The sequence below is a fragment of the Lepisma saccharinum genome, chromosome 4, assembly GCF_977018435.1.
Source record: "Lepisma saccharinum chromosome 4, izLepSacc3.1, whole genome shotgun sequence".
NCBI classification, from domain to species: domain Eukaryota; kingdom Metazoa; phylum Arthropoda; class Insecta; order Zygentoma; family Lepismatidae; genus Lepisma; species Lepisma saccharinum.
The window spans coordinates 99,704,192-99,727,802 of NC_139232.1; the positions used below are offsets into that span (position 1 = coordinate 99,704,192).

Below are 23,611 nucleotides of genomic sequence, written 5' to 3' on the forward strand. Positions count from 1 at the left end.
ACATCTCTTCTAACTTCAGAAAAAAATTAACAGCTTACATTTGATTGTGCACGCATGCACTTCTGCCATCTACATTTGTTATCATACTATTTTTACAATACTACAGAAAAAGTATTTTTACAATATTTCACACTTTTGTCACACAAAAATGAGTCCTAATTTCCACAATTACTTTAACATTGGAACAAAGTATTTGATAGCATTTTGAGCACCCTGTAAGATACCAGGACTCCGGAAAGGCAATTACATTTGTACCATAAGTAATTTTTGTGTATAATGACGATTAAGATGAATTGATTAAACACCCACATCTTACCAGAAGTTAAGCATAAGACTGCTGGATATATAGGATGCTGCACTAACCACACCATGGAAGATTACAATAGCACTATAGTGGCTCAAGTCCTACAATTTCCCACTTATTTTTAAATAACTTGTAAGACAACTCCATAAATTACTACCATACTAACAACCGCTGAGTCTTTAACTTTAAACGGATTCACATGTATCAACCATAAAAAAATGCCAATATATTATATATGAAATATCAACTAAGAAGTCTGTTCGAGGAAAGAGTGGTTCTTTTAGAATTTGTAGGTCAGTGGGATCCTAGTTAACAGTACAATTAACCCTCGAGTACTCGCGTGGCATCCCGTAACACGGATACTCGCGCGGGTGACAGTTGTCACCCATAAGGTATTTTTTTTATTTCGAAAAGAGTAATTATAGTATGGTGATTTTTTTTTTTGTTATATTTACAATCTATTCTAGGGACACTTAAAATATTTTTTGAATTATTTTTGTATGAAACAGGTGTTGTAAAGAAAAAAATACCAAATCGTTCTTTAACAAAATTTTGCATGGAAAAAATATCTTAAACTTTAGGCGACCGTAACTTTTTTTAATGCAGGGTAACATTGTAAAACTCCTTGCTCATCTGAAAGACTGCTTTATTGAGAATCCATAAACATATATATTAACATAATTTGGCCTTTATTACAGGGCAAAATAAATCACTAAAGCGTACCCTGCATTTTACATATAGAAAGAGTATAGTCACAACAATGTTTGTTACTCGTAATAATTTTTTATGCATATTGTAGGTTGAAATTTTCATTGACCAAGAATTGATGAATGATCACACAGATATGACGTCCAAATTTTTCACAATGTTTTCTGGTTGTTTTGTCTCTCGCCCTCCCACACAGATAGCAGCGACCTCTACTGTTACCTTGTTGTCTGCGCTCAGGCTGAGGAGTTTCTTCAATTACAAGGGCCTTTCCTCTTCTCTTCAGATGTACAGGGATGAAAGGAAACTGGATGAGACTCTCAATCAGAGGTTTTATGAGTTCCAACACCAAACTCTTCAGGAATTCTCGTCTTGCAGGTGGTTTAGCTGCAGCTTTGTTGAACTTGTAAATGATTGAGGCGTTGACCACAAGTTTTGCCCTACAAGTTCTAGGACTTCTCTGATAGGCGCAAGCCGATCAATTTCTCTTCGCTGCTGACGATCTCCGATGTCATCAAAACGAAGACATCGCATGAGGAAATTAAATCTATTCTCACTAACAAGATAACAGACTTCCACACCAGTCCCTGCAGAGTTGTCCCACATTGCTTAGTTTTTTCCTTTTACTGCCAAAACAGCCAATTAGTAGCAAAATGCCTATGAAAGAACGAATTTCAACAACATTCGTGTGTTTGGCGCCCCGCTCTCGGCTAAAATGCTCCTTTATATGGTGAATATAAATGTTGGTTGATGTAACTATAGTTCCAATAACGTTAAAAAGTACAAAGCAATCAAGTGCACTGCGTGCTTCCCTACCCTGTCTAGTTGGTCCTGGGAGCCGCAAAATAATGTTGTCAGCTATGGTTCGTACATTTCTGGGCTGAGAGGATAGTTCTTCCACTTCATTACATTCTTAAACTGGTCTCTTAAAATGTATAAATTTGCAAATGGGATGTCCTCTTCATCACTGGATTCTTCTTCCGCATTTGGCGGCAGGTAATTCTCGGCATTTTTCACTTGGTCCGTTTGTGGCTCATCTGCTTCTTCTGTGTTAAAGAGATCGTCCTGGACATCTAAATGGTCATCTCCACCAACGTCACTATCATTATCCACAACATCATCCTCATCGGAACTCTCACCAAGCAATACGTCCAAAATAAGAGAGTTATTACAGAGTCGTGGACGCTTTGGTGCATTCATAACGCCGTTAATCGCGCGGGGGATTAACCAAGTGTCACCCAACTGACTTTCAAGCGCAATAACACGGGCCACTCCTCACTACAACATACAAACTCACACTAGTCAGGTAGCCGGAAATGTAGGGGGAAGGTACTGAAGCCCCTATCACTCCCTTCCATCACACTGCTTGGCGGTAACAAAAACAAATGGGCTGGGTGAAAATGGTCACCCGCGCGAGTACTGGAGGGTTAATATGAGTTAAAATGTTACTTGTAAGAGGTTTTAACAGATTAGCTCAGATAGCGAACACCAAAGATAAGCTATCTTCATTCAGGCACCAACGTACAACAGATGTGCCAAGAGGTTCTCATCATTTTCCATCCCAGTATTCTCAGATTTCACTAGGTACCTAAGTCCAGTTTTGGCATGTGCTTACTGTCTTGTCAAAGTTTAACACATGGAAAGGTAAGTTCGGTTAAAAAGGTTAAAATTTCCAGCCATAGATGTAGTAGGAAGGACTGACACGGCACTCTGCGTTGTCTTTTACCTTTGATTTTAACCTTTTTAACCCCATTTATAGAGGCACATATTTTTGGTAAATAAAAAAACACCTTTTCAGTACAAAAAGTCAATTTCAGGTTCAAAAGCAGTAAATAAAATAAAATTTCGCTGTTATAGTGGTGAAAAAGCAGTATATAAAATCACATTTTGGTTTTAAAAATGTGAATGTAACGTAAAATTTGATTTAAAGACTGCACCTACTACACAAAATGAAACATATTCCTTCTAATAGCATATTTATGTCCTTATCAGAATGTTAAGTTTATTCCTGTATAAAGGGGTCCATTCTTGCTTCTGAAATATTTACAGCAGAAATTAATCAATTTTCTGTGAATTGCAGAAAACTCGCAGGATAATTCTGACTTCAGAAAGTGTCGCGTCTGAAATTAAACTCTAAATTTCGTGTTCAAGAGTCTATTTCACATTTTGCAGTTCACTTCGCATCATTTCGTGACAAAACAGAAAAGGAAAATACACCTCCTACCTTAGAAACACGAAAAATTAACATTAGAATGTGTTATTTCACATTTTGTGTTTTCGTCAAAAACAAAATATGCATGGCTCCACCAATTTACCTTTCCGTGTTTTAAACTTGGACTAGCCTTGTCTTGTCTCCTGAAGAAGCCACATGATGTGGTGAAAGCTATAGTAAAAAACATGTCAAAAATTGACTTAAGTTACTTAGTGAAATGATGTCATGTGGTGTAAGTTATACCTTATCTTTTCTCAGATTCGTTCGGATGCACAGATCTACAAATTCCAGTATCTGTTAATTTAGATCCAGGTGTCAAAAGCTGGTACTTATCCACTGAGGCAAGTAATGGAATTCATACATTTAGCATTGAAACCGACGAGTACATCCTGTCCCTGTAACAGTCCACCTATCTTAACTGCTTTTCTTATAATTACTAACCAATCAACAACATTATGACATTTACTTACAGTGGCATCTCCATATTCCACTCTTACATCCTCAGGTTTCATGTTCTTGATGAGGATGGTAATTACAACATGCACATCTGTTTGATACCAGTCATGCTTTATTTTTGGCACAGGCATTGCTTCTGAGGAATCCTTCTGCTCGGCGGAAGCATCACACTTTGCATCTGCCTTGTCTCCGCTGTTCAGTGATTCGGCCATGTTTTTGCTCCCCTCGTTGCTTGCCTGATCACTTGCTGATTCTGGGGTTTCGGACTTTTTCTTCTGCCTTTCAAGCCTTTCCAACTTCTCGTCACAGAAACAAATCCACTGACTGAAGCCAGCTAACGTGCCAGACTCTTCTGAAAGATAGAATTTGAACACTGTATTCTGGAAACATTTACTGAATGTGAGCACTGCAACATTGGATATTGTTTTTGACAGATTTTGTTGATCAATGTACAGTCGCATGTTAACATTCCTCACATACTGGCCTTGGATATTGGTAGGCGTATCTCATGAAAAGATTATGGTGGTTGTACGCTTATAGTTCTGGCGATTTTGGAAGATGGCTGGTTAGCAGTAGTTAAAATGGCATTTATATATGATTTCACAAAAGTTGCTTTATTGAACTCCCCACCCCGACATCAAAAAGGAAAAAAAACAAAAAAAAAACATCAACGATGTGCAAGGGAGAACAATGCACAAACTTAAAAAGCAATTAACTGAAGAAAGATATTCCAATGCACTACAATCACTTTTCCTGTCCGACAATTAGTATGTAGGTGAGAATATACCAACATCCAAGACAAACTTCTAAGTATTCTTTAATGTAACCATACATTAACCAGCAAACCTTGAAAGCAAAAAACATCTCCATTTTTAAACAAAGGTAACCAACAAGAGATGAGGCACCCAACGTACGTACATTTTTAAATGTATTTGTACAGTATGCTAGTAGAAATTGCATAGCAAGATATTTTAACCAATACAGATCATGAATATTTTACCGGTTCGATATTAAATGGTAAACACCTATCCAAAACATGAATGGTTCTGGATGTTACCTCAGAAAATAAAACATTTAAAAATTTACAAAGGAAAATGAGAACAAGAATTACATATGTATTCAATTTCAAAATTTATAGGTATGCTGGATGGGTAAAATTGATAACTTAAATGAAGTAGGGACTTTGCATCCAAATGCCTCAGTGACATAAAGAAGCAAATGCAGATTCACTCATCACTGACCTGAAATTCCCCATACATTACATTAAAGAAGTGAAAGAACCTTTCTGGTCATCACATTTTGTTTGGCGTTTAATATAGCATGAAGTTTTTTTTTACTGCTCAAAGGCTTATTTGTACTGGTCCTTTGGTGTAAAGTTAGACCTGAGCCAAGGATGCTTTTATCACAAGGCAAGAGCCTTACCACTATGTCATTGGGTAGTGACTATCAACTACTGGTACATATTATACCAGTACTTTATTGTTATTGGTATTACTGAAAATATGATACCAGTCCATCTTAAGAGCTAATTTCCATTCAACTTTATGGCTGAATAGTTACAATACATCCATTGTATATATATAAGAGAATAATTACATGGAAAATCAACTGCAATATCAATAATACAAAACTCTCACTACAGGTCATAAAATGTATCTACCTTGCTGCTCCCTGAAGAATACTTCTTTAAATAAATATTAAGTAATTTCACCAACAGAGCATGTTGCTAAGAAACAGGTAACTTTCTCCGAAACACAAAAAACAACAACAAGAGTGAGACCAATCTGATTGCTGAACAAGTTAATTGTTTAAAAGGATTTCAAAATTGAAATAAAAGTGGTAAAAGCAGCTTTTTTAGATTATTATTAAGCAGAATACATATATATTATCAACCAATGTGTTTACTCCACTCAATTTGAGAAAACAAATCCCCTGATTGTCCCAGCAAATTTCCAGATCATTTTGCAGTGTTTTAACTTGCTAATAACCAAGTTTTGCGAGATAAACTGCAATTATTATTCAAGAGAATAAAGTTTATTCAACACTGTTCAAAATAAAAGAAAAAATTAACTACAAAAACATTTTTACATCTCGCATGAAGAGGCTGGTTCAATAAAGAGTGAAATTTATTTTCATTTCCAAATCCTGGCACGTACACATGTGATTTTTCCAGACATTCCCAGCGTAGTTTTACAACAAGTCAATTGGCATCTAGCCAATCAGATCACCTTCTTCTTTGGTTCTTCACACACTGTGAAGGACACTGTACCGTTTGTCCTTACGAAACTAGTGTTCTAAATTTAAATTAGGTTAGAACTCACTGTCAAGATTTCTTCCTTCAATGAAACACTTCTTTGCCTCTTCAAATTTAGTTTGATGGAAGTATGCAATACCCTTTACAAAATAGGCTTGTGCATCATTAATACCAAGTTCTATGGCACGGTCTGCATCCTTTTGAGCATCTACAGAAAAGAAAGACAAACAGTCATCAGCACCCTCATTTTTCCTACATTACTTCATTTGATCACTTAGATATTAAGATATACACATAAAAAATTACATTCTGATGTTCGTACATAAGTTTTATATGCTTTACCTTACTTTATGTTTCACATCAAAAAACTCTCGAAAGCTCGCCACAAATGTGATTATGGAGCATGTGGAATGGACAAAGAAATGAAACTATCGGAAAGAGTTGGTGAACAAATGCTGGAAACAATCCAGAAAATAAAAAAATAAATTCGCTTAGAAGGAACAGTTAGCGGGGAAAGGATAGAACATCTGGTAAAGATGTCCTATTTTTTCCTGGACATGTCCTGCATTTTGAGCGTCAGATAATTTGTTTCAGTTGAACAAAGAAAAATCATGCAAGTACGGTTACCAGATCGCTAAAGGACAAAATGTAGGACTTTAAGTCAAAACGTACTAACACAAACCATTCGCAATAAAAAATACATATTTCTATAGAACACGTTAGAAAGTAATTTAAAAATGACATTTTTCATCTTTTTTCTTTAATTCAAAATTTCCAACTTCTAATCTTACTAAACAATACATCTCTTAAGACATGTTTTAACTGGTACTTCTCAGAGAAGCCAATTTTCCCCAAAATTCCAGGTTTAGTCGAAAGACTGGACAGTCAAATTCTGAAATTATAGGGACGTTGTGCTGATGGTAATAAAAGTAAATCTCTCAACATTTGCATTATGACCTGTAAAAGCAAACAAATATTCAGCAATTACCGTAATTTAAAATGGTTCCAGAAGTTTCATCTTGGGTAGCAGTGGCGTGGTTTGACTTTTTTAAAAGTGTTTGATTTTGATTTAGTTTATTTTACTTCGCGTTTTGTGCCTCTTGGCTAATTTGCGAAGATGGGGATGAGTGATGAAATGATGAAATTGATGAATGGACATTCACAAACAACCAAGCCCGACCGGGATTCGAACCCGGGACCCTTGGCGTCGCAGCGCGATGTGCTAACCACTCGGCCACAGGGTCGGGCTTTTTTAAAAGTGTTACCGGCCATCAGATGCCATTATCTCAAACCTACCTCCCCTCCAAAAAACCTTGCCTTTGATCTGGATTTTTTTTTTGCAATCCGCTCAATGATATATTTAGCCACAATCACTCCTAGAAAGAACTACCACTCATGATAGAGTTACCGAGAAAATCTAGTGAATAGCAGTCGAGCCTTGTCAACTATCTCGGTTTCTTTGCAAAGAGGTGGAAAGGGGAAGAAGAACCACACATTCGGGTCAGTTTGTAGCTTCTGCGTTGAGCAGATGGCAGAATTCCCCTCCTCCAGTGGTGGGAGGAAGTCCAGATGTACGTACTACTGTTGCCAACTTAGTTTTTTGGAGCAAGGTTTGTCCAATTCACAAATCGCATCAAGTACTTATCTTTTCGTCTATTACTAAACGGTCTCAGTTGTAGTTAAATCCAGCTTTGGCTTTGTAGTCTAGCTCTTGTTGCGTCAGAGAAATAGTATCCCTGTTTTAGACGGGATTTAGCTCTTTTCTGGAAATCCAATGTGACAACACTTGCTGATCCGGTATGCTGCAGTGGCAACAAGGTCCCTAAACAGGCATATGAATAGCACACTTGCCTCCAAGCCTTTCCCCACTGTTCCCTTGCATTGGCGGGCATCCTCTTGTTGCCTCTTGAGGGTAGCGGAACAGCCTGTCTCTTCGCTTTTGTCGGCTGCAGAAAAAATGTTCTCTGCAATATACACTCAACTGCAACGCTGTCGGTTATATTATTCAACAATGTTGTTATTTTATTGAGAAAAAACTTTTTAATTTCTTTATATTTTGCTAGATATTGGGTAGATATTAGTTCAGTTCTCTATACTTTACAATCTAAATATTGAATAAGAATGGGAACCCTTTGTTTCATCAGTATAAAACCCAAGGCAAGAAATTCCACTCCGGCATTGAACAGTGAGATCATCAGAATGTGGCCCCAAAACTTAGTTCATGAATTGCTTCAGTTTTTCTGTTTGTTCTCTACCAGGACAAACTTTTCTTTTCGGGCAATGACAATCAAAATAAATTTCACTATTGAGCACTGTCCATAGTCTAACGTGTGCAATTTCTCTTTATTCAACTGAAACATGTATTTTCCTCATTAATATTGTGATTCATGGTGGTTGCGGTAAACGCGGTTTAAAATTACGTTGGTGCATAAAATCGGACAAGGGTAACCAATACGTCATAATGGGAAAAGGCCAATACAGTGACAAAATGCAAGCAAAACTAAACTCTGATGGCTACAAAAAGCTGAAACGTGACCCCACAAGCAGATACAATACAGCAATCCACCGAGCCATAGATAACTGCGCCCTCCTTCAAGATAGTGAAAAGAAGAAACTAAGGAACACCCACCCCAGCCTTCCCTGTGCATATGGCATACCAAAAACTCATAAACCAGGAACCCCCTTGAGAATCATAGTGGCCGGCTTCAATCAACCAAGTGTCCACCTGACCAAATGGCTCCTCCAGAAACTGACCGCCCACAATGACAAACTCACCTACTGCCTAAAAAACAGCCTCGAAGCAAAAGAATTTGTCACCTCTTTTGTCAAAGCCGACAACTGCAAACTAGCCAGCATAGACGTAGTGGACATGTACTCCTCCATTCCGATCAGCCTTGCACTTGACTCCACCAGAACATGGCTACTCAGCAATAGCACGCCTCCATTTGTAACTGATGAAATATGCAACCTTCTACAAGCCTGCCTCACCCACAACTATTTCCAGTTCGAGGACAGTTTCTTCCACCAGACAGGGGGCCTAGCGATGGGCAACCCCCTTTCCGCACCCCTATCCAACATAGTGCTGCATGTGGCCGAGAAGTCAATTCTCACCCAACCATAGTTTGCTCATATAAGATACAAAAGATATGCCGATGACACCATAGTCATTTACAAGCAGGAAGAGGACCTAACCCATCTCCTAACTGCCCTCAATAACATACATCCCAACATAAACTTCACCGTTGAAAGGGAACAAAATGGCCACCTCAACTTTCTCGACCTCAGCATCCGACGACTCCAAGACAAGTTCGTCACATCCGTATACAGGAAACCAGGTTCGGGCACCCAGTATATCCATGCAAAATCCAACCACCCACCAAAACAGAAAGCTGGAGTATGGATGAACTTTTACAGAAGAGCATTCACACACAGCTGCACAGAAGATGACCTGCAAGATGAAATAGCGTGCGTAACGGAAATAGGCTTAAACAACGGTTACACCGAGCGCCAACTATCCATGTGGTGCGCAAAAACAGAAGCCCAGTTCAGACACCCAAGAAACACAGATAACCCGAACCAAAATCCTAAACCCAAATGGATCGCCTTTCCCTACCACCCCACCACATCTGGAAAATTTGCCAAAGCCCTCAAACTCTTCAACATCCGAATAGCGCACAAACCCATATCCCAAATCGGAAGGGCACTACCCAACTTCAAGAGATACTACCTACCCAAACTTGCATCCCCCGGTGTCTACAAGACCACATGCCAATGCCACAACACCTACATTGGCAGAACCATCCGCACTGTCCAAGAACGGATTAACGAACATGTAAAAGATGCCAAAAACGACACACCTAAATCAGGCCTCTCCCAACACCTCCACTCCACTAACCACACCATCTCCTCCATATCCATACTTCACCCAACCGGCTCTGTCATAGAAAACACCATCAAAGAAACCCATGCCATCATCCAGCAGAAACCAGCACTAAACCTGGACAATGGACAAGCACACTCAACTTGGCACCCTGTCCTCAGAAAGATACCCGACCTGAAAAAGAAAAGATGCTATGCACTTACTCGACCCCCCTCCAGCCACGCGGGGAACAGGAACGGCACATTACCGAGCAACGCTGCCCAGCCCCCCAACTGACAATGCCACCGGACAACAGGAAGCAGATGACACAAACCAAGATGCATGCGCCAGTGCTGCCGAACGGGAAAAATCGCAACCACCGCCGCCCGGGAACAAACAATGTAGTGACGCGGTACCATCTCCGCTTCAAACGCCGTACCCTTTTGTGAATGAAGACAGTGGATCTTCGAAATTAATAGGATTGAACCATTAAATTGTGCAACGCGGAAGTACGAAATCTTCTAAATTTCACGTAAGTAATATTGTGATGCTTAAAATGTGGGACATTTATGATATTTTTCAAATTCCTCCCCTGGATGCTGGACATAAGGCTAACTGACATCTGGTAACCCCACATTTAAGTTACAAGTCTATGGAGTGCAATTCCGAACTCAATACTGTGAAAAATTTTAGGGGATGATCAGAACATTTCGGAGGTGTGGATAAATCACTGACCGGTTCAGAATAATTTCAAAGAGTTCGACTGTTTAAGTATCTCATAAGTATATCTTGACTAAACCTAACATTATGAGACAAACTGGCAAATCTGGGAAGTACAACTGAAAACACTTGTAGTAAGAAATGTACTGTTTAGTATTGATTACAAGTTTGGGGAATTGCTCAGATTCGTGTCCTACATTTTGGGACGGCATGTCCTACTTTTCCCTTATAGTGTGGTAACCCTAGATAAGGATCCAGGGAATAACAAGACATCAGACGATGCTTAAGGTGCAAGATCAAAAAGGCTTGAGGTGCAATAAAAACCATGCCTGTTAAGACAGGGTGGTGAATTCACAACATCCATGCTGTTCTGCAATAATAAAAGCTATTAAAAATTAAGAATTCTCATAATTCATTGGTTGTTCACAATTGGATCTAGAACTTACATGTACGCAATGGCTGGCAAGAGATGGTTTAGCAAACTCTTCTTGCATGCAACAAAAGCATCTCTGAGCAGCTGATCATATACTGTATATCCAAATAGCAATCATAAACGACCTATGTATAAATTGAGTTTCAGAAAATGGACTCTAATCAAATATGACACGGCATTCTCAGCTTGTAACACACAGACAACATACTATCAAACAGAAAACAAACTATCTACAGGGTGGCACGCGGGAGATTTTGATAATGCCGTAATGCACAGTAATAATATATATATTGTTACGTAATTCTGGACATATAAAGGTACATGTATGCCATTTGCAAAACACAAAACATAACTCAAGTTTTTAAAATAACGTCCTCAATGGCGTATCTGAGGCAACATTCCTGCATTCAGGAATGGACGTTTCTCATAACTTTCTGCAGTGATAGACCAAATCTCTTCACATATCGCAGCCTTTAGTTCATCCATTGTATGAGTAGTAAACAAACGATCCTTTAAATATCCCATAAAAAGAAATCACACACTGGCGATCTTGCAGGCCAGTTCATATCGCAGTTCCTGGACATGATACACCTTCCAAAAAGGTCTCGTAAAGCGAAAGCGTGCTGCTCCCCTGACCACTGCTCCATAGCAACTGAAATGGCATTGTCTACACAACATTCTCATGGTCTCACAGCGTTGCAATGACCCTGTACTGCGTGATTCAAAATCTCTCACTCCTGCGTGCCACCCTGTATGATGCTCACTGAATTGCCATTTTAAAACCATACTTTAATTTCTACATACCAGGGAAATATAAGACAGATAGCGTACCTGAATATTTTTCTAGTTTAAGAAGGGCATTTGCTCGTAACAAATATGGTGCTGGCTTGTTTGGATCTGCTTCTATTTCTCGGGTGTAATACTGCAAAATAAAAAGATTATATTCACTTAAAACAAAATATCACTGATACAAATACTTCAACTGTCATGTGTGAGTATGGGTAGGAGGGGGGGGGGGGCAATATATGCTACATCTTACTTAAGACTTTAGAATTACCATTCCATGTCAAAGTGTCCCTGAATCTCAATTTTTGAAATTAAATGAAATGCTGTAACTTTAATCCATCTTGTGAGCCAACAATCTACACTTGTCATTTGGATAAAAAATTCAATACATAATTACGTTACAAGTAGAAGGTATTTTACATATTTTTTTTTTACTTTTACTTTGTACTAGCTTTACCCAGGTACTTAAGACAGGAAAATAATGAATTCTAACTATAGTTTAAAATGTAACTATTAAATGTGACCATGAATGTCATCAATTAGCTTAGACTCCGAAAACTATGGATTCGACACTAACCTAGGTCATTTGTGGTATTTTATTTTTCACCCCCTCTCACCCCCATGCCGATAGGTGATGAACTTGGGAGTTGAACCGCATTGGGAGTGTCACGAAAACTATGGACTCATTCGCAACACAGCCTGAATGTTAGACAACCCGAGAAACACTATCGTTGTGCGAGATTGCATAAAGTCACGGATGTCTGTCTGTGCGGAATCTAATATCGGTGGTTCTCGATTATTTTTACATGTCACCCCTTCTCATCCAACCCTAGGGGTGCCAAGGTTTCTTACCCCAAAAATATTCTTTCGAGATTGCAAGTGATATGTGTACCAAGTTTGGTTGAAATCTATATATAGGGTGACTGGTAATTAGATGTATTCCCTGAAAGGGGTTAAAGTAAAGGCAATTTGCAATAAATTTGACCATATGATACCCCGTCCGAAAATTAGTAGTTTTTGAGATAATCGAATTTCTTTTGTTTCTTTAAAAAATGACAATTTTCCACATAAAAAGATGAATTGAGAAAAAAATGCTCATTGTATGGAGCTTATTTCAGCATTTTCTGATAGCTAACAAATAAGTGGTTCGTTGAAAAAAAAAGTTTTTCCCAAATAACAATCATATGTAAGTAACGGGTGGGTCTAAACTTACAAGTGATGATAAAAAAATGCACTCTCAGTTTACTTGGCAACGTATTAATAACAAAAATGGTATGACACGAAGCGTACAAATTACTTAAATTACTTCCTTGTGACATCTGCTATCCAACAAGGTACAAATGTTGCTGACATACACATTTGTGTACAAGATATAATACTTCATTCATCATAATGTGAATGGAATCAATGAACAATACAATTAAAGAACATTACACGTCTTGCTCAAAGTGGGCACCTCCGTTACGAATGCGGGCACCCAGGTTTTTATGGACACTTGGTCTCTTAACTCGTGATGTGATGGTGTCCTTGATGTGTTGACCAGCTGTTAAGATCCTCTCCCTGAGCTCTTCTTGCGAGTTTACCGGTGTCTTGTCATGTGGCTCCAAATGTAAAAGTTGCAAGGCATCAAATCGGGGGATCGAGCCGGCCAGGGAATCGGGCCGCCTCGACCAATCCATTTCTTTGGGTAATTTTCATCCAGCCACTGTCGCACGCCCAGGCAGAAGTATGGATGGGCGTAATCAACAATCATTTGATCAAAACATTTTTCCTGCCCCAAATCTTAAATGGCATCACTTATGAACATTTTTTGAGGAACGGGATGGCAATGTTGTTGGATGATGTGCCTCTAGTTACAAGACGTGACATGATTTATCAGCATGACGACTGCCCAGTTCAATCCCCCGATCGATTTGACGCCTTGCGACTTTTACATTTGGAGCCACATGACAAGACACCGGTAAACTCGCAAGAAGAGCTCAAGAAGAGGATCTTAACAGCTGGTCAACACATCAAGAACACCATCACATCACGAGTTAAGAGACCAAATGTCCGTAAAAACCTGCGTGCCTGCATTCCTAACGGAGGTGCCCACTTTGATCAAGACGTGTAATGTTCTTTAATTGTATTGTTCATTGATTCCATTCACATCAAGATGAATGAAGTATTATTTCTTGTACACAAATGTGAATGTTAGCAACATTTGTAGCTTGTTGGATAACAGATGTCACAAGGAAGTAATTTAAGTAATTTGTACGCTTCGTGTCATACCGTTTTTGTTATTAATACGTTACCAAGTAAACTAAGAGTGCATTTTTTTATCATCACTTGTAAGTTTAGACCCACCCGTTACTTACATATGATTGTTATTTGGGAAAAACTCTTTTTTCAACAAACCACTTATTTGTTAGCTATCAGAAAATGCTGAAATAAGTTCCATACAATGAGCATTTTTTTCTCAATTCATCTTTTTATGTGGAAAATTGTCATTTTTTAAAGAAACAAAATAAATTCGATTATCTCGAAAACTACTAATTTTCGGACGGGGTATCATATGGTCAAATTTATTGCAAATTGTCTCTACTTTAACCCCTTTCAGGGAATACATCTAATTACCAATCACCCTGTATACAAATACACACACATCCATTTTTACATATGGAAGATTGTACCCCACCAGTTACACCAAAAAAAGAATTAATTTCTCCTTTAAGTGTTACATTTCCTCTTCAACTCCACTAGAAGGTAACAATGCGATCTAGCACAAACGGATTTCTTCATTTTTACAGGAGAAAATACTTACGGAATTGAGTTTCTATAGATTGTTTAAAGGTCGTGGATGTATTTTTTTTCCATTGTGCAATATATTTGACCGGAAATTCATGTATCTTTCTGACGCACAATTTCCATTTAAGTTATTATCTTCCTCTCCGGTCACCAGATGTCGTGTACCGTTGATTACGTAACCCCCTGTAAGTGTTTCCAACCTTGCCATTGTTTCTTAAAGAAGTGAAGGTGAATTTTTTTTAAGAGCTGTATCGCATTGTGTTACGAACAAAATTTTAACTATGATTGCCTAACCTAACCGAACCTAACCTTGCTGGATGTGGTTCGTGGGGCTATAGTAGTTTTTTTTTTTGTTACGAAGGTTTGAAACACTGCATACCCATATGATCAACCTCGCTACTCAAGCTGCGCCCACCATATTGTGGGGTACACCAGTGAAAAAAGGAAGAACAATAATTACTCTTAATGTGAATAATTGAAGTTATTTTCTTGAGAAGAGCAAAATCTAACCTTAAGAATCTTTCGCAATGCATAATCGGTAAGTACTAATGTTAAAAATGACGAAATAAACGAGTGAAAAGTGTCTGTGCGAGATCGCACCGGTACCCACTAGAATATTAAAAGGGCATTACCTTATCTCATTGTCACAAATATTTCATTTAAATCAAAATCAATTTCTTATTATGTGGAGAGGCTGTTTTTTATCTGCCCCACCTGTGACACAAAATTGTTCACTTTTAGCTTTAAATATGAGGAAATATTTTAAAACAGTTATGTTTAATTAAGAGTGCTTAGTTTCATAATTCAATGAACAGAAACTGTAATCAAGATATTTCTTAACTATCAGTAGAAAAATTACTTTAATGCAAAAAATGTAGCCTGGGTGTCCCACCTGTGAACAATGGAATGTCCACAACATATTAATTAGGTAAAAATTTACTATTCCACAAACACACGTCTTTGTTTTGTCACTTTTAACATTCATACTTACCTATCTGCTTCGCGGAACATTCTTGAAGGTGTATTCACGTTTTTTTACTTGCGTATTGCATAAGACACAGTATTGCGCATACACCTTTGTAGATCATCACACATCGTGCTTGTGTTTTGTCGATGCAGTGTTTCCAACCTTCGTAACCGAAAAAATACTCTTGAAGTGGAATCTTTTAAAGCTTCTTTGCATTATTTTATGAATAAAATTTTAACTATGCTTGCTGAACCTAACCTTGCTGGAAATGGTTCGTGGGGCTATGCGTGAATGATTTTTGGGGCTATCCGTTTTCAAGTACCCAATTACAAAATCCAGTGGATCTTCCACACCCGATATGAATTTCACCACACATCCACGACACGTCATCTTTTCGGAAAACAATGGCATAGTTGGAAACCATGCAATCGACAAAACACAAGCACGATGCGCGATAATCTACTGAGGTGTACGCACCAAAGGCTATTGTGCATCTGAGAATTAATTTTCAACAAAAATAATGAATTTCCGCTATGATACATTCCCACATGACAGAAAACACCTTCCAGATGTAAGACAATGCTACAGGAACTTATTACCGTAAGTAGTTTCTTGTGTAAAAATGAAATCTGTTTGTGGAATCTTAAATTAGTACCATTAATTTAATTTGGTAATTTCTTGATTAAAATTTCGGTAACCACCAAACGTCTCTAATTCCCTTATTTTCGTATTTTTCACATTGATACTTACATATTCTGCATTCGTAAGGATTCTTCTATTTCGCGTTTCGTTTTTTGCAGGCAAATAATCTCAATTTTCGAAATATGGAGTATTTTTATTTTCTTCGCTTTTGCTTGCGTTACACGCGATATGGCGGAGAAATCTTGACTAGCGTAGTCCATGATCAGTGGTTATGCAGTGTTGCGACCTTCTTCATAGCAAAATATCTAGGTACTAGTATGGAGAATACGTAAGTATGAATGTGGAAAATACGAAAATAAGGGAATTAGAGACGTTTGGTGGTTACTGAAATTTTAATGATATGGATAACAACATAGGCCTTTAGCCTAAAAATAAACTTCAGTCTGCTAACGTCAGAACGCAAGGTAGCAAGAGTGTTGTGCGATAAGTGATTGAAATAAAACAAAGCAACTGATTGTGAAACAGGTACACGTCTCATACTCTCACTTAATGGCACGTGGATAGGTTAGTAGGGCCACGCAAAGGTTTCAATAGTGAAAAAGATAGCCCCACGAACCATTGGCGCTAGCCGCACGAACCATTGGCGCGTGGATAGGTTAGTAGGGCCACGCAAAGGTTTCAATAGTGAAAAAGATAGCCCCACGAACCATTGGCGCTAGCCGCACGAACCATTGGCGCGTGGATAGGTTAGTAGGGCCACGCAAAGGTTTCAATGGTGAAAAAGATAGCCCCACGAACCATTGGCGCGTGGATAGGTTAGTAGGGCCACGCAAAGGTTTCAATAGTGAAAAAGATAGCCCCACGAACCATTGGCACGTGGATAGGTTAGTAGGGCCACGCAAAGGTTTCAATAGTTAAAAATATAGCCCCACGAACCATTGGCGCGTGGATAGGTTAGTAGGGCCACGCAAAGGTTTCAATAGTTAAAAATATAGCCCCACGAACCATTGGCGCTAGCCCCACGAACCATTGGCGCTAGCCCCACAAACCACTGGCACGTGGTTAGGTTAGTAGGGCCACGCAAAGGTTTCAATAGTGAAAAAGATAGCCCCGCGAACCATTGGTGCTAGCCCCACGTACCATTGGCGCTAGCCCCACAAACCACTGGCGCGTGGTTAGGTTAGTAGGGCCACGCAAAGGTTTCAATAGTGAAAAAGATAGCCCCACGAACCATTGGCACTAGCCCCACGAACCATTGGCGCGTGGATAGGTTAGTAGGGCCACGCAAAGGTTTCAATAGTTAAAAATTGGTTTCGAAAAAAATATTCGTAGCCCCACACACCATTCTCGGATAGCCCCACGAACCATTGGCGCTAGCCCCACGAACGATTCACGGATAGCCCCACGAACCATTCACGGATAGCCCCATGAACCATTCATAAATAGCCCCACAAACCATTCACGGATAGCCCCACGAACCATTCATGGATAGCCCCACGAACCATTCACGGATAGCCCCATGAACCATTCACAGATAGCCCCACGAACCATTCACGGATAGCCCCACGAACCATACATAAATAGCCCACGAACCATTCATAAATAGCCTTAGAGATACTGGGCGAAAGGGGGGGTTATAGCCCCCATCAACCTCACATTGAGCACGCCACTGATCCTGTGCACGTCATGTTGTCGCAAGTTCGTAATCAGAAATGATGAACAGTAACTCACGTTTATTTACGTTCTAGAACTGTTACACAGTTACAAAACCGCGTATTTGGAAACACTGACCGGTTGTTACGTCATGAAACGCTCGCAAGTATTTGGTTCACGTAGTAGATGGACATCAAGGGAACAGCTTTCGTGCATTGGAGTGACATTAATGTCGAAAATTACATGATTTACCGGCAAAAAAATTTCAACGAGGTGAAAACAAACTTCCAAGACCTTCCTAAAGTATAAATAAACCCATTTCAGTAAGTACTTTCTCCTGTAAAATTGAAGAAATACGTTCTGGGGATACGAAAATTTTACCATTTCTTGTACACTGCCAACAGAAATCTCAAAATCAATTTTGAATTTCTTTCACATATCCATACTGTACAATAATCCTCAAAAAATATGCAAAGCTAAATTGTTTATCACGTTCATTCACTTTCTTCTGGAGCAAAACACGGTGTATACAATAAATACTGCAGTACTGGTCAAAGTTCAGATTGTTTAATACTTTTTTACAAGTCACACAGTAAGATGGCGAATGCAGCAGTAAACTTCAGTTCACACACACACTCATTTGTACATATTACAGATGCAGAAAATAATAACAACTTGTGAGCTGTTGAGTCATGAAGAGAAAGTTGTGCAAGTGATCATGCCTGCCAAGTTTTGACATTGAAAATGTTGAGTAAATATGCAAGGGATTAAAGAAAGTGTGCAAATGCCACGCAATCAAACTTAATAACCCTAACATACTTTAAAGAATAAATAATATAAACAATAAGTAAGATTTCCGATTTACTTCTGTTAACACATACTCTGGAGTTTTAGCGATTACTTAAGATTTTGTTCAACATATGCTTTTGTAGTTAGGTTAGGCAGGCCAGGAGATTATTATAATGTTACCACCAAATCTCATTCCCCTAACCTACTTAGGTAACCACTGGGAAAAAACCTCCTGGCCAAAAATGCAGTAAGCAATCTGAACTTATGTTAAACGAGTCTGTCTACATGATGCTACCAGAATTATACTGGGCTCAATAATGAAATTTCATGAAGCTTAAATGTTATTCTACACTTTCGCAAAAGTCTTTGTGGCCCAAGTTCCTTTTGCTTTATTGTGATTTCATCATGCTATGAATGCAATTTGAACATAGATCGATTTCCTTCTGTTAACACATACTCTGGACTTTTAGCGATTACTTAAGATTTTGTTAGGCAGGCCAGGTTTGGTTCTCTTAGCATTAAAATAATATAAGTCCCTAAATGCATTCTGCTAAGGTTCCAATTTATTTCTGCATTAATTCCCACTGGTCTAAGATACTTACAGTCACTTGTCAATGGAAAATACATTGTCCATGGGAAGCGTGCATGCTTGTGGAAGGTAAGTTTTAATTTTTTTTCAAAATAAATAACTTTTTTTGGAAATCCAAACAGTGCTCATTACTTTAAGGAAGGTTCAAATTTTGTGTGACAAGATTGCCAAAATTCTTGCTAGGAGAATTTAGAAAATCATAAAACAATTGGAACTGTTACCATCTTTTTTTTATACTCTATAAAGAAGAAAACTGTGGTATAAATATTCCATTTTGACAGAATCATCCTCATTCAATCTTTTTTCATCACTATTGCTTCCTTACTTCTTTATCTGGTGACATAAACCATGTAATGTTACACTAAAATATATGCTACTAATTGCAAATTAATTCAAATGTCTATATATACATCAAATATTACAACTATTAAATCAATTCTGCATTCAAGTTTGACAAATAACAGTACCTGTGCATTTTTCCTGTAATCCTCATCTAGATTTTCACCACCAGTCACACTGGAAGAACACAAAGCCTTATAGTATTATACTTTTAACATTAATAAATTTTAAAACTAATGGAAATACCATACCAGAATAAATACACCATATACATAAAACTATTGTACATGGAACAATATTCACAAAGTGCAAACTTTCAGAAAACACAAAAACAGTAACAGTTTCATACATCGGAGACACAGTTCTTCAATTTTACAGAAGAAACTACTTACGGAAATGAGTTTCTCCAAGGTTTACAACGTTCGTCGAGGTAATTTCTTTCATCGTGGAATATATTTGACCGGGAAATCATGTATTTTTCAAGATAAATATCTCACTGATGCACAATTGCCATTGCTTTCATTTGCTCGCCCTACGACAACAGGATGCTGCGTATGTTTGATGACTTAAGCCACTGCCAGTGTTTCAACCTCTTTTTTTTTTTTTTTTTTTACTATGCTTGCCTAACTTCACCAAACCTAACCTAACCTTATCGGAAATGGTTCGTGGGGCTATCGGTGAATGGTTTGTGGGGCTATCCGTCAGCTACCCGTGCATAATGTATAATTTCCACCGGTGACAACACAATAGTAAATATTTTTCGGTGAAGAAGGTTGAAACACTGCATACCCACAATGTGAGTCAAGATGTGCCCGCCATATTGTGTGTTCCGGAAGCGAAGAAAGGAATAAAAAAAAACACCCACAATGTGAAAAATTGTGTTTGTTTTCATGTAAAAAGCATAATGGCACCTTGAACTATGTTCCGCAATACACAATTGGTAAGTACGAACCATGCGAAACACAAAATATGAGATTTTAATGTGACTCCGATCTATGAAACTGTTACCCACAAAAGTTCATGGTGCAACTACATCTCTAGTAAAGTGCTAATCCTGCCATCCACCCCCAGTAGTTGTTGACGGTTCCTGATACTTGTAACAGTAAAATATCTGTTAATTACATTTTGTTCATTTGCTATGGTTGCCACGTTAGGCAATGAAGTTCAATCTCTGTTCCTTTGCAACACATATTTCCTAGGTTGAAATTGAGATTGGGATTGTTGTTCTGTTTTCATACTTTTGTTTTAAGGCAAATATAGTTACTTTATCAGTAACAGTTGTCACTGTGGCTATTATAAAATCTAAATTATTAGCATCTGTAGCCTATATGCTTCACAGACAATTGAAGTAACATTTTGCTACATTTTTAAAGCGTCACACCGTTTATGAACGTTGTCCTTAATGTCACTGTATGTGGTTGCGTTCACAATAAAATGTGATATTTCGAAATCCAGAGTAATTACCGCGTGAATAGTGGCAACGTTGGAATAGTTGAACAGTGTTACCGAACAGTCGATATCGGAGTATAACAAGTAACGGAAATAAGTATTTGGTAAATTTCTCGTAAGGGACAAACGGATTTCATCAAATTTACAGGAGAAATTACTTACCGAATGCAGTTTCTTTATACTTCTGGAAGTTCGGGGAAGTGTTTTCTCGCATCGTTCATTGAATTTTGACGGTAAATCATCTATTTTTCGATATAAATGTGTGACCGTTGCACGAGAGCTCTTGCATCCATTTACTTCCAGGTGGATGTAGCCTGTGCGTGATGACGTAATCCGGGCCAGTGTTTCCAAACATGCGTTTATGTAACTGGTCACACGTTTAAATTTGAACGTGATCAACGTGTTGAAAATTGCTCATTATTTACCGGTGAGGAGGAAAGTCGGAAACGTGTTCGGGAATGTAGTTTTCATCCATTTTAATGCGAATGCATGTTGTTTTCTACTAAAATCTATTTCCGACGAGCTATTGCTGCTGCTGCCATTTGCTTTCTGCAGGAGAGCACAATACACTCTATTGCTGCTGCTAGAAGCCGATGTTGTCCGAATGTCGGAAACGTGTTCGGGAATGAAGTTTTGATCCATTTTAATGCGAATGCATGTTGTTTTCTACGAAAATCTATTTCCAAGGAGCTATTGCAGCTGCCGCTATTTGCTTTCTGCACGGGAGCACAATACACGCTATTGCTACTGCTAGAAGCCAATCTTGTCCATATATGCTAAATTGAACGAAAGAAGTGCTAATGGAACCTAACCTAACAGGCCTAACCTAACCTAGTAGGCATACCTCGTCCCCGTGATGGTCCGTGGGGCTATCGTGAATTTTTGGGCTAACGTCAATGGTTTTTGGTGCTACCCGTGGATGGTTTCTGGGAAATAAGGATCAACAGTAATTACTCGTTAATGTAAGAAATATACATTATTTTGTATATGCTAAATTGAACGAAAGAAGTGCTAATGGAACCTAACCTAACAGGCCTAACCTAACCTAGTAGGCATAATTTTTGGGCCAAAAGTTGACGATAGCCCCACGGACCATCACGGGGACGAGGTATGCTTACTAGGTTAGGTTAGGCCTGTTAGGTTAGGTTCCATTAGCACTTCTTTCGTTCCATTTAGCATATACGGACAAGATTGGCTTCTAGCAGTAGCAATAGCGTGTATTGTGCTCCCGTGCAGAAAGCAAATAGCGGCAGCTGCAATAGCTCTTCGGAAATAGATTTTCGTAGAAAACAACATGCATTTGCATTAAAATGGATCAAAACTTCATTCCGGAACACGTTTCCGACATTCGGACAACATCGGCTTCTAGCAGCAGCAATAGAGTGTATTGTGCTCTCCTGCAGAAAGCAAATGGCGGCAGCAGCAATAGCTCGTCGGAAATAGATTTTAGTAGAAAACAACATGCATTCGCCTTAAAATGGATCACAACTACATTCCCAAACACGTTTCCGACTTTCCTCCTCACCGGTAAATAATGAGCAATTGTGCCGATCTTGCACTTTCTACGCTAGGTGAGGTGGAAACATTGCATATTGACTACGGTGGTGAAACTGTGACGGCCATTTCCCGTGTTACGGAAGGGAAGAAGCAAGAAGAAGCAAGCAAGAAAAATTACTCGATATGTCGCAAATATAGCTATGTTCGGTGAAATAAGCGAAATGTCACCTTCAGCAATGTTCGTCAATGCAGAATACGTAAGTACGAATATCGAAATAAAGAAAATTAGGAAAGTTAAGCTGTTTGTCCGATACGAGAAATTTACCAAGTATTTTAACAAGTTAACCAGAAACAACCCATTGTGGATTATTAACAGATCCCGTACCAAACAATGCTCTAATATAATAAGCCTTCTTGGCATGTTTTTCTTAAACGTTGAATTTGTTTAAAACATTTCAGAAATTGTATGGCAATTGGAACGATACATATCTTTGCCACAAATGAGAAAGAGAAATTCCGAACAATATTAATGCCTTAATCCTACGAATTATTCTCCTCCCACTTTTTTGTTGTTTTTCTGTGGAATTTGATCCTATATCGCACAAAAATATATTAATTCCTACCAAAAAAAACAGATAGTATAGTGTAGAAAAAAGGAAAATGAAATGCAGTGTAACAAAGCGAAGCAGCATGTGCAAACAAAAATGGCAAAAAATATTGCATTCATAAAAAAATAGGTTTTATCATTACATTGAAACGTTACTAATATTGTTCACTATAAGACATTATTGAACCTAAATAATTAATATCATAAATACTTACGGTACACTCATAGTTCACAGGTTTTCCAATACCTTCTAGAAGAAAATTCTGAACTCATGACATAAGAACGAACATGGAGATTGTGGACAACTGAAGGAAGAAAAACGCACAGACAACGAGGTTTCACTTATAGCACAAAATACATAAACACCCCGCCCTTCGTCTTCTGACGTGAGCAGGGATCTCTGTCGTTGTAAGATTATGTTTATATCTCTCAGCATAAATAATACAAGCATTGTAAAGCCACGAAAAATTGCAGCATATTTATGCTATGAGCTCTAAAACTAACTAGGAACTTAAAGTTCCCGTACGTCAGAAAACGAAGGGCGGGGCTTTACCAAGAAAGGT

At 38.4% G+C, this 23,611-nt stretch overlaps 1 protein-coding gene across 1 annotated transcript in view; it reads right to left on the reverse strand.

The window, feature by feature from the left end:
• The window catches only part of Sgt1 (suppressor of G2 allele of skp1), a 31,653-nt gene extending 8,287 nt beyond the window's left edge, over positions 1-23,366 (reverse strand). The window contains exons 1-5 of the mRNA XM_083121794.1: positions 23,264-23,366; positions 19,624-19,672; positions 11,775-11,865; positions 5,999-6,139; positions 3,692-4,029 (exon numbers count right to left, since the gene is read on the reverse strand). Coding sequence (XP_082977920.1) covers positions 3,692-4,029; positions 5,999-6,139; positions 11,775-11,865; positions 19,624-19,672; positions 23,264-23,274 — 630 coding nt within the window. The 5' untranslated portion in view covers positions 23,275-23,366. The remainder of the gene's footprint in view (positions 1-3,691; positions 4,030-5,998; positions 6,140-11,774; positions 11,866-19,623; positions 19,673-23,263) is intronic.
• Between the last annotated feature and the right edge of the window lie 245 nt (positions 23,367-23,611).